General features: G+C 38.8%; 1 protein-coding gene across 1 annotated transcript in view; it reads right to left on the reverse strand.

Annotated features, from left to right (window-relative positions):
- Nucleotides 1-12794, reverse strand: part of Rnf17 (ring finger protein 17) — a 211144-nt gene that overhangs the window by 171567 nt on the left and 26783 nt on the right. The window contains exon 3 of the mRNA XM_008824356.1: nt 4942-5033. Within this exon, the coding sequence (XP_008822578.1) occupies nt 4942-5033 (92 nt within the window). The remainder of the gene's footprint in view (nt 1-4941; nt 5034-12794) is intronic.

The raw sequence follows: 12794 nt of genomic DNA on the forward strand, positions 1-12794 counted from the left end.
GGACCTCTGGCTGACTAGATTTACCAGAAGGGCAGATAGGGGGGAATGGATGGGGTGCTGACAGCACAGTGGACAGTGGCAGGGATAGCAGAGTGTGGAGGCTCTAGTTGGAGAGGAAGGCGGTCTACCTGACGAGTTTGTATTAATGCTCAGATGCCAAGGAGCTCAGAAGCTGGGTGACAGTGACCGTGTGATAGTCTTGTATATAGAGATTAGAAATGCATGTGAAAACGTCTCAATGTCAATAGCCTTGGAATGAATTTTTCTGTATGAAATTGTGTGTTTTGACAACGAAGTGGAGATCTTTTTTAAACATTGGAACTCATTTAATTTTGTCTTATAGAGTTTATAATAAGTAAAAGATTGTACAAGTGTAATAATTCATCTGTAAACCTAGAAATGTACAGCCAATTTTGAAAGAGATGTACCCTAGCTCAGAAAAATGTTATTAAATAGGTTAAAAGAAAAGTTTCAAAATCAAAGTTTACCTTTTTTCCCCATCAAAACCCAGCCTGTAACTTTAAAGGTAAACTTAGCTAGCACTAAGATATAAGCTCAGAAAAACTACAGAAAATATCAAAATATTATGGCTTTTCCTCTAACAAAAGATTACTCTCTGTATATTGCACTAGAAATATAGAAAGGAGTAAAATGGGTCTGTGCTCTTAAATGGGCATACAGACTAGCAGGGAAAGCAAACAGACGATTAGGGCAATAAAAAATAAGTTCTCTGCTGGCTACTAAGAGCCAGCACATTCAGTTCCCATCCCTCTCCTTGGGCCTTGTACCCTTCCCTCTGAGATTGCTTAAGGGTGCCTGACTTGACCTCTGAGCTTAAGTTGCCCAAATCCCACTGCACCCATCCCCCTCCTTTGGGACCATCTCTAGTTCCTCCCACTGTTCCAGGGCTCACTTTTCCCTGCTGGCTAGCAGGAGCCAGCCCATTTATTCTCATCCCCTCTCCCTGCCTTGGCCCCATTCTGCTGAGGCTGCAGAGTGCACCTGACTACCTAGGGTTCCTTATTCCTCCTGGAGAGCTCCTAAGCAGCTGGCCTGGATCCATCTGGCCCCTCCAATATAAAAATCAAAGGAGAGAACTTGAAGCCCAGACCAACTAATTTTCATACCCCATCAGAAAGCAACCAAACAGCATCAATAATACAAACAGAATCAAACTTCAACTCAACAAAGGCAGGCTTGAGTTTCATACCAGAATCATAATCAACAAAAGAAAATTTATACGCCCAAACCACAATGAAAAAAAAATAATACGAAAACCAAAAGTATGTCCCCACCAAATACCGCCAGTCCTACAGAAGATTTGGACAATGAGAACTTCCTACAGGAAATCCAGGACACATAATTTAAAGAACAAGCAAAAACATGATCAAAGAATTCAACAAATTTAAAGAACACATAAACAACTCAAAGAACTCAAAGAGTACAGCAACAAACTTCTCACTGAAGCACAAGAAAATACAGATACATGGATGAATGAAACGACAAAGACAATTCAGGATTTGAAACATGAATTCACTAAAGAAATACTGAAGAAAATTCAGGAAGAAATGAAGGAACTGAAAAACGCAAAAAGCCAATCTGAAACATGAGAAAGTCTCACCGACAGAATGAATAAAATGGAAAACAGAATATCAAGGCTGGATGATAAAGGTGAAGAATAGGACTGCTCAAGCAAAGAATATGAAAAATAAAAAGACTACAGGAATGGACCATGCAGGAAATGTGGGACCCCATGAAAAGACCAAATCTACACATCACAGGCATAAAGGAAGAAGAATCCCAGGTTAATGGCACTGACCAGCTCTTCAACAGGATTATAGAGGAGAAGTTCCCTAAATTAAGGAAAGATATAGCCATACATATACAAAAAGCACACAGAACATCAATTAGACAGGACTGGAACAGAAACTCCCCATGGCATATTAGAGCAAAAACATTAAGTGTATAGAACACTGAAAGCTGCAAGAGAAAAACAAGTCACATATAAAGGAAAACCCATCAGAATTTCAGCTGACTTTTCAATGAAAACAATGAAAGCCAGAAGAGCACAGACCAAAGTATTCCAAGTTCTAAATGATCATATATGCCAATCCAGAATATTTTATCCAGCACAGCTGTCTATCATAGCTGAAGGGGAAAGAAAAATCTTCCATGATATGAATAGGCTGAAAGAATTTGTGCCCACCCAACGAGGCCTACAGGGAATACTCAAAGAAATGCAAAGAACTGAAGAAAGGAATGACTATACCCAAGAGGCAACAGAAAGAAAATAAATGAAGTTATAATTAGAATATACTATACTAGCGAAGTAACACAGACTTAGAAGAACAAGTGACGTTCTTTTTCATTTGTGGATCTTAGCATTAAATCTCTATATGTGAGTATACAACTTGATATAACCACAGGAGTCAGAAAAATGGAAAGGAGCCATGGAGGTACAGAAAGAAAGAGCCCAAGAGAGGGAGACAGGAGGAAACAGATGTTACCAAGGGAGAAATGGGGAAAACGGGAGTATTTAATGGGGAAGAGAGAAGGGAAGGATATATGAAAAACCAGGGGGGTAAAGGTAAGAAGGAACTTGTGAGGGATAATAGAAGACAGGTATTTCAAAGGGGAAATAGGAAAAGAGGGGGGTACTTTAATGGGGGGGGGCTAGACAGAGAGAGAGAAGAAGTATGAAAAAACAGAGGGAAATGACACAGTTTAAAAGCCCACTGAAAAATACATACAGTATCTGTACATGAGTGTATGTGATTAGCTGAAGGCTATATAACAAGAAACACAGTGCCAGACAGGAGAAACTTCCCTTTGAGTTTTTGGTTAGGGTAGTCCAAGAGACTCCAAAGATGACACAGGCTATTGCCACAACCTTTGATTACCTCCCAGAACTTGAAAGTAAGACCCTATTGCTAAAGATAAGACATTCTTCAGACACAGGACTTGGAGCAATGGAACTGGAACTGATTTGAAGGTATCCTTCCTGAAGACAAGCTCTCATAGTTGTGGAGGGCTCTATGAAAGTTGCTAAGGGAGAAAAATCAATCAGTGGTCCAACCCCAGCTTTAAAGCCTAACATCCACAACAATGACCAGCACAGCAAACTATACTGGCGCAGGAGTGGCAGTTTTATCTTGGGGGTAATCAACAGCTATATAATTAGATTTAAAGCCCATGCAATGGGAGGGATCTCATCTGTGGTACTGTAAACATAGTGAAATACACATGGCTGGAGAGGTCATAGGTCCTAGACAAAACTATCCATCTGTCACATCCCTAGACAAACATAATTTTTAACTATGTGCTAAGTATGAATTCTTATATTTACAAATATAGCAGTCACCACTCATCAAAGAAGCTTCTTTTTGCAACAGATAGAGTCCAGTACAGAGTTCTACTGGCCACACACAGAATACATGTCTGTGAGATGCCCAGCCCTAAGGGACGCATCAACAATGGAACCTCTATACCTAAGGCTCATGAACCATAGTAGAACGAGGGGTAGGGAATATACTAGTACATCTCTCAACTCTCATAGCAAAGCTTCCTAATGCAACAGAGGGTAATTGAACATAGAAGGTCACAACTGGTCAAAGTGTAGGGAATAAGAGACTGCAGAGAGTGTGTTCCTGAATAGAACACCTATATTAAACCTTACCCACATAGGGCTCTGTGACTATTGTGGAAGAGGGGGCAAAAAGATAGCAAAATCCATGGGTGGTATGCGACCATAAGGAAACAGAGTCTTACAGACTCCTGGGAACTTGCTCATATGAAGTTACAGCAATGGTGACAGTGTGTACAAGACCCACACAAACTCAAGCAGATAAAAACCAACATAGAACTGGGGAAGTGGGCAGGAGGCCCCCATTTTAGCTGAGGAACTGTTGGCAACTGATCACTGTTGGGTGAGGGAAAGCTCATCTTTTTTAAGAGAGTGATGCTAGGTAGGCCAACCAGACTCCAGTGGATGAACTTACATCAAGGGACATCTGGGGACACAAACTTGACTTGATAGGCTTTAACATATAAGACAGAATGTGTGAAATGCTGTGGGCAGGCTATGGAGGGGTGCAGATAAAGGAGACCTAAATATGATTGAAATGTATTGTGTGAAATCCACAAAAATCGAATATAAATATACATAACAACAACAATGATGGTCTCCAGTTATGTTTAAAAAAACTCTGTAGAGGGAAGTGGGGTGATTATGATAAAAATACATTATATATAGTATAAAAGTGTCATGAGAAGACCCATTATTACATATGATTAATATATGGTAATAAAAAACTTAAAAAATCTCTAATTCAAAGATAGTATTGATTAATATGCCAAGTCTCATGGAAGAATGGAAAAATAAGAGAATTGCAAAGTTATTTTTCTTTTTATAAGCCACCTCTTAAACCACTTCTTACCAGTGTCTTCCATCATATTGTATTAGTATCTCTCTTAAGATCAACATATTTTTCCCCTTTATAACTTACTTTCATCCAGCTGCAATAACTTTAGCTCATATTATGGTCTCAGCCTCTTGTGTGGATGTGTTCTTTACTTCATTTTAAATAAGATCAAACTAATGCTACTTCTTTTGGAGTTGGATCCTCCATTCCACTAACAGTTAAGACACATTAATGAATTTAAACAGCATTCTGTAAACAATAGCCTAGAAACATACTTTAAAATGGCATTTACTAATAATTCTAAAATTGTTTTAGAAATATACTGAACTTTAAGTGTTAAAATAAATGCACATGCCAGGCGTGGTGGCACATGCCTTTAATCCCAGCACTCCAGAGGCAGAGGCAGGCGGATCCTCTGTGAGTTCGAGGCCAGCCTGGTCTACAGAGTGAGTTCTAGGCAGCTGGAGCTACAGGGAGACCCTGTCTCAAAAAGAAAAAAAAAATGCACACAAGAACATACATTTTTGGTTGCAATGCTTCCAGTGAAGAATCTTCTTTAATAAACTCTTCTATTGGGTAGTGTCCTTGATTCATATTTACAGTTGTAGCAACCTTAAGACAAAATAAGATTAACAAACTCACAGTCATTCAATAAATTCCATTTGTCCAGAATCCAAACAACTATGCAAATATGCCATTCATAGATAAAACTGATAGTACTAAAAAGCCTGAAATCCCCTTTAAGTCAAGGGGAAACTGTTGTGGTTTTACCTATTTTTATTTGGGGAAAAATTAGTACCCTAACAATGACTAATTTAATGGAATATTAAATTAACTAAAAATTTTTTCTGCTACAATTCTAAAGGAAATACTTGTAACAATACTTTGAAATTTACTATGAAAGTGTACACCAAGTGACATCTTGATATGTTCAAAACTATAGAATACTATATAGTATAAATTCTAAAAAATTACTAGCTATACACAAAACTTGAATGTGGAGAATAATGCCAGTTTTTTTTGAGACAGACTTAATATCCTAAAATTCACCTAGTATAAAATTAATAGCCAGGCCAAGTAATGCAGGCCTGTAACCCCAGCTACTTGGGAGACAAAGGTAGGTGGATAGTAAGTTAAGTTCAAGACCAGTGCGGGCAACTTAGCCTGCCTCTGCCTCAAAATACAAACTAAAAAAGGGGCAGGGATATAGCTCAGTGGCATAATACATGTCTAGCACATGTGGGATCCTAGGTTCAATTCCCAGTACTGCAAGAAAAAATTTATGATAATTCTAAAAGTTCAAACTGAAAACTATATTGTCCTATTACAAAAAATGAATGTATGTTTCAATGCAGATTTATCAGATTAGACTAACAAAGCTACTATCAAAATACATAGTTAAAAAACCAGAACTTTTAAAAATACACATTTGTGGGAATGTTAAAATATAAAATACAAGTGGCATTTCAATTAAATGGAAGGATTATTCAACAACTAGTAAAGTCAGATAACTATTTTGAAGATTAAAGCTATATACTCACCTCCTATCATATAAAATGTAAAATGATTAAAGCTATGTTTTATAAATGTTTTTAGGGGCTGGAGAGTTGGCTCAGCAGTTAAGAACACTGGTTATTCTTGCAGAAGACCTAGGTTCGGATCCCAGCACCCACATGACAGCTAACAACTGTCCATAACTCCAGTCCCAGGGGATCCGATAGCCTCTCCTGACCTCCGCGGGCATTGCACCACATGGGTGCACTTACGTACATTCAGGCAATACATGCATACACATTAAAAATAAATAAATAAAATTAAAAAATGTTTTTAGAGGCTGGAGAGATGGCTCACAATTAAGAGAACTGGCTGTTTTTGCATAGAACCCAGGCTTGATTTCCACCACCCACATGGTGGCTGACAACTGTAACTCTAGTTCCAGGGGATTCAATGTCTCCTTCTGGCCTCCACTGGCATTGGATGTATGTGGTGCACTTACATGTATGTAGACAAAACACTCATATACATAAAAATTTTAAATGCTTTTATTAGCATATAATTATATATAACTAGAGGTTGTATTATACCATTTTCACACATGTACACAATGTCTTTTGATCATATTCACCCCTCATTACCCTCTGTGTCTTCCTACTCCTCTTGCTAAGCTCTGTCCTCTTCCAAACTATTCCCTGACATTTTTATTTTCTGTGTGTCTCTGTATGGATGTGTTCCAGGGTTGTTTACAAGAACATGGGTTGATTATTTGTTTATAGGAGCCTGGGTACCTTACACCACTGAAGAAAATGTCTTTTCCTTCCCATTAGTTGTATATAAATCCTCTCAGAGGGGTGGGGCCCCATGAACCCTTCCCTTTGATGCCAGAGTGTTGATGGGCGGTGCAAGTTATCACAGTTTCTGTGAGTTTAAGAGGGCAACAGCCATGTCATGCCCATAAGACCTACATTTCTCCTCACCACTTCCTCTAGTTCTTACATTTCTTTCACCCCTTCTTCTGTCATGTTCCCTGTGCTTTGCAGGGAGTGACACAGCTTGATTTCTCTGTGTTCTGTGACCAAGGCATGTGATGTTATCAGGAACAGTGTTTTATCTGGTGGGCAAGCACTGGCAGTGGCAATTGCCTATACTGTTTGGGGATCCTCAGGGACTTCTCTGACCAACAACACAAAGGAAATAGCTCACTTCTGGCACTGGAATTTTTGTTTAATAACCTATGGCATTAGAGGACAGCTTTATCCACCCAAAAAAAGGGTACCTCTGTTCAAACCCTTATTTTTGATTAGTTTATCAAGTATCAGACTTTTAGTATGGCATTTTAATATAATTTTTCTCTTTAAATTTTTTTTTGGTTTTTTTCAGACAGGGTCTCCCTGTAGCCCCAGCTGTCCTAGAACTCACTATGTAGACCAGGCTGGCCTTGAACTTAGAGATCTGCCTGCCTCTGCCTCCCGAGTGCTGGGACTAAAGGTGTGTGCCACCACGCCCAGCTCAATTTTTTAAAAACTTTTTTCATTGAGCTTTTAAAATTTCATACAGTATTTCCCACTCACATCCAGCCCCCTCCCCACCACCAAACCCTATGTACTCTGCCATACATGCTGAGTCCTATTCATTCAGGTGTTTGTATCCAAATGTCCTTCAGTGTAAATAAATCCACTGGCATCTAGTCAGCCCCATTCAGTGGTTGTATGTAAGTTATACTCTCCCTCATCCAGCAGCAACCAGTCTCAAATAGTTTTTGACGTAGTGCTGACCTGCCTCCTATTGCTTCCCTCCCCTTTGGGCCCCTGTTTAGTTGAGCTGACATGGGTCCCGTGTTGGATGTCACTGCTACTGCAGGTACACATGAGCAAGCCTCCATTGGCCTGGAAGCCATCAGAGTGCGTTACACACAGAAGGCCTCAACTGGCCAAGTTTTTGAGAATAAGAGACTGTAGAGTGTAGGATGGAACTGCTATAGGGAACTTCACCCACCCATGGCTCAGGGACCATTGGAGGAGGAGGCAGAAAGATTGTAAGAGCCAGGGCTGGTTCATGAATGTATAAGGTGGAGGCTTCCAGGCCAATGGAGGCTTGCTCTTTAAATTTTTTAAAAATTTTATGTACATATGAGTGTTTTGCCTGCATATAAGAATACTTGTGTGTGCAGTGCCCATGGAAGCCAGAAGAGGGTGCTGGATCCTCTGGAACTGGAGTTATTGTCAGTTGTTAGCAGGTATGTGGCTCCTGGGAACCAAACTCAGGTCCTCTGGGAGAGCAGTAAGTGCTCTAAATTGCTAGAGCCATCTCTCTAGCCCCCTTTAATATATTTTGAGTTTTGCCGGAGACTTTACCATTACTCCTTCCTCTCCTCCATCCTCCCACTCCAAGTATTCCCCCTTCCACTTTGTATTACCTATGTTCTGCACTACCCATTCCACTTAAAGACAGCCCCCATGGGTTCCTTTCGAGGTTCCTGGGATCCACACACACCCACTCCCACAGAGATGCACATAGATAAAGTTTGAAGCTAGGAGTCACCTGAGAGAGAACATGTGGTGTTAGTCTTTCTGAACCTGAATTACCTCACTTAATATTTTCCAGTTGCATTCATTTTTCTGCACATGTCACAGTTTCATTTTTCATTGTGGCTAAATAAAATTCCATTACCCACTGATCTGTTGATGGACATGTAGGCTGATTTCAATTTCCTTGCTATTGTAAAAAGGGCAATAAACATGGATACATAATATTTCTGTGTAGGATGTGGAGTCCTTTGGTTATATGCCCAGTGATGGAGTAACAGGGTCATACGGAAATTCTATTTTTAGTTGTTTTTATACTTTTTTTCTTTTTGGACAGGGTCTCCCTAGATCCAGTCCACCTGGAACTCACTATGTAGACCAGACTGGTCTTGATCTCACAGAGCTCTATTTGCCTCTGCCCCCAAGGGCTGGGATTAAAGGCATGCAACACCACATCCAGTGTTTTTCATAATTTTAAATTGAATTTTTGCAATTTTCATACAATAGAATGGTATTTGGATCCTCTGTCCTATCTGCATCTCGTCTTGTTTAATATACTTTAATATATATAGTATATGTAGGTTACACATATATACTATATATAGAGTATATGTATTTATGTAGAGAGAGTCTATGCAGTCTAATTTGTGTACCCAACTGCTCTTCAGCGTGGGATCACACTGGAGCCTGGTTAACCTACCAAGAGTCCCATACTTGAAAGAGACTGTCTCTGCCTCTCCTAGCAGCCACCTGTTGAACAATTTCCTTAGGTGAGTTTGTTGTGAAACCTCCACACTGATTTCCATAAGGTTATGACAGTTTTCACTCCCATCAACAGTGAATAAGGATTCCTATATTCATTTTCTTCACATCCTCCCCAACATTTGTTTTCTTGATGCTATCCATTCTGACTGGGTAAGATGAAATCTAAAGGCAGTTTTAATTTGCATTTCATTAATGGTTAAGGATATTGTACACTTAAAAAAATATTTATTGGGGCTGGAGAGATCGCTCAGTGATTAAGAACACTGACTGCTCTTGCAGAGGACCCAGGTCCGATTCCCAGCAGGCACATGGCGGCTACGAACCATCCTTAACTCCAGTTCCAGGGGAATCCGAAGCCCTCGTCTGACCTCCATGGCACTGCACGACATGGGTCCACTCACATATATGCAGGCAATACACTCATACACATAAAATAAAAATAATAAATTAAATATTTTTAAAAATATTGGACACTTGTGCTTCTGAGAATTCGGCTCAGTTCCCTAGGACATTTTTTTGATTATTTCCTTTAGTTTTATGAGTTCTTTGTATATTCTGGATATTAATCTTCTGACAGATACAGAGCAGGCAAAATTTTTCTCCCATTCTGTAGGCTGCCTTTACACTCAATTAACTGTTTTCTTTGCTGTACAGAAGCTAAATAATAAAGTCCCATTTGTTGATTTCTTCAGTGATCGGAGTCCTAATATTCATAATGTACTTACCTATGCCTATATCTTGAAGTATTTTCACCACTTTTCCTTGTAGCCATTTCAGAGTTTCAATTAAGGTGTTTGACCCATTTGGAGTTAGCTTATGTGCATGGTAAAAGATAAAATTTAGCTTTTATTCTTCTATATGTAAATATCTAGTTTTCCCAGCAACATTTGCAAAGACGGTGCATTTTCTCCAATGTGTATTTTTAGCATCTTTGTAAAAAAATCAGTTGGCTATAGTTGTTTGGGCTTCTATTTGAGTCATATATTCCACTGTCTGTTTTTGTGCCGGTACTATGCAATTTTTATTTCTACAGCTTTATGGAAATAAAATTTGAAAACTGGCACGGTGATACCTCCAGCATCTATTTCTGATCTTAGTGGAAATGTTTGAGTTTTTAACCACTTAGTATGATATTGGTTGTACATTTGTCATATATAGCCATTATACTGAGATATGTTACCTCCATCCCTAGTCTCTTAGGTGTTATCATGATGGGATTTTGTCAAATGCTTTTTCTGCATCTACTGAAATGATCATGTGATTTCTGTCCTCGTGTCCATTCATGTGACTATACTGAATTGTCCCTATATCTATGGAATGAATCCAACTTGTTCATAAACGATGAACTTTTAAAATGTTCTTGGGTTCCATTTTCAAGAATCTTACTGTGAATTTTTGAGTCTGTGTTCATTAGGGGGATTGGTCTGTAATTTTATTTTGTTGTGTCTTTATGTAGTTTTGATATCAGCGTAACACTGGCTTCATAAAATGAGTATGGAAGCATTTTCTTTTTAAACATTGATGGAATAATTTGAGAAAGACGGCTCTTAGTTTTTCTTTAAAGGCCTGGTAGAATTCTTCAGTGAATCCTTTTGGGCTTTGACTTTTTAGTTAACTTTTTTTTTTTTTTTTTTTTTTGTCTTTTTGACACAGGTTTCCCTGTAGCCCCAGCTGGCCTGGAACTCACTATGTGGACCAGGCTGGTCTTTAACTCACAGAGATCACCTGCCTCTGCCTCCCGAGTGCCGAGACTAAAGGCATGCGCCACCACACCTGGCGACTTTTGGTTGATTTTAAATTATTACTCCAATCTTGTTGCTTGTTATAGATCTGTTTAAATTATCTTGTTTGAACTCTGCTAGGTCAGATGCATCTAGAAATTAAATCTATTTCTTTTAGATTTTTCAATTTAGTGGAATTTGTGTTTTTAAGGTACAGCCTTACAATTTTCTGAATTTCATCTGTATTTGTTGCAATGTCTCCCTTTTCCTAATTTTATTAATTTAGGTCTTCATCTCATTGATATTTTGTATTGTTTTTCACTAATTTCTCTCTCTCTCTCTCTCTTTTTTTTTCCAGTCTTTTTTGAGACAGGTTCTCCCTATAGCTCCAGCTAGCCTGGAACTCACAGAGACCCTCTGACTCCCGAGTGCTGGGACTACAGACATGTGCCACTAAGCCCAGCAATTTCTCCCATTTTAATTATTTCTTTGCACCTAATGATTTTGGATTTGGGTTGCTCTTATTTTTGTAATGCTCTAGGTGCATCATTAAGTTATTTGATAACTTTGACTTTAATATAGGCACTTAGAGCTAGGAATTTCCCTCTTAGGACTGCTTTCATTGTATCCCATAGGTTTTGGTATGTTGTATCTTCATTTTCAGTTTGAGGAATTGTTTCCAGGATTTTCTTCATTTCTTCAGTGATCAATCTGTCATTTAACGGATCTTCTGATTTCTAGCTATTGTGATCAGATGGACTACATGAAGTTATTTCAATCTTCTTATAGTCAATATGACTTGTTTTGTATCTTAATGACCTGTGTAGAGAAGTTCCATAGTCTGCTTAGATGAATGTATTCCCTGCAGTGTTTAGATGGAATCCGTTTGACCTATAATGTCATTTAATTCTGATGTTTTTCTGGTTTTGTCAGAATAACTTGTCTATTGGTGAGAGTGGGGAATTGAAATCACCCATTATTACTGTGTTGAGGTTAACCTGTGTGTGGCTCTATATCTAGTAGTATTTATGAAATTTGGTATAACTGTACTTAGTGTTTAAGTTTAGAACTGTTGTATCTTCCTGATTGTTCTTTAATCAGTATGAAATTACTATCTTTTAAAAATATCTTATTTTTATTTTATGTGTATGAGTAGTATTGCCTGCATGTATGTATGTAAGTGCACCTGTGTTGTACAATGCCTGAGGTCAAAAGAAGGTGATGGATCCCCTGGAACTGGAGTTACAGATGGTTGTTAGCCATGAAGTGGGTGCTGGGAACTGAACCCAGGTCCTCTGCAAGAGCAGCCAGTGCTCTTACTGCTGAGCCATCTCTGTAGCCCTTGAAATGACCACCTTTATCTGTTATTATTATTCTAAAGAGAGGCAATTTTTAAAATATTTTTATTTATTATTTTTACTTTATGTGTATGCATGTATTGCCTGCATGTAGGTAAGTGCACCCGTGTCGTGCAATACCCGTGGAGGACAGAAGAGGCTGTCGGATCCCCTGGAACTGGAGTTACAGGTAGTTGTTAGCTGCCATGTGGGTTCTTGGATTCGAACCTGGGTCTTCTGCAAGAACAGCCAGTGTTCTTAAACCACTGAGCCATCCCTCCAGCCCCTGAGAGGCAATTTTTAACACATTTTTACAGAAATAACTTGGAGCAGGTTACATAAAAAATATATATACAATGAAGCTTAAGGGGGGAAAATAGGAATAAGAAATCAAAGCTTGGAATACCTTTTTCCATCCTTTTACCCTAAGACAGTGTTTGATGTGTATTCTGGAGAAAACAAAGAGATGGATCCTGTTTTTTGATCCAATCTGCTGGTCTGTGTCATTTGATAGGAGAATTGAGACCA

This window comes from Nannospalax galili, unplaced genomic scaffold, assembly GCF_000622305.1.
Source record: "Nannospalax galili isolate Female #2095 unplaced genomic scaffold, S.galili_v1.0 scaffold388, whole genome shotgun sequence".
NCBI lineage: Eukaryota > Metazoa > Chordata > Mammalia > Rodentia > Spalacidae > Nannospalax > Nannospalax galili.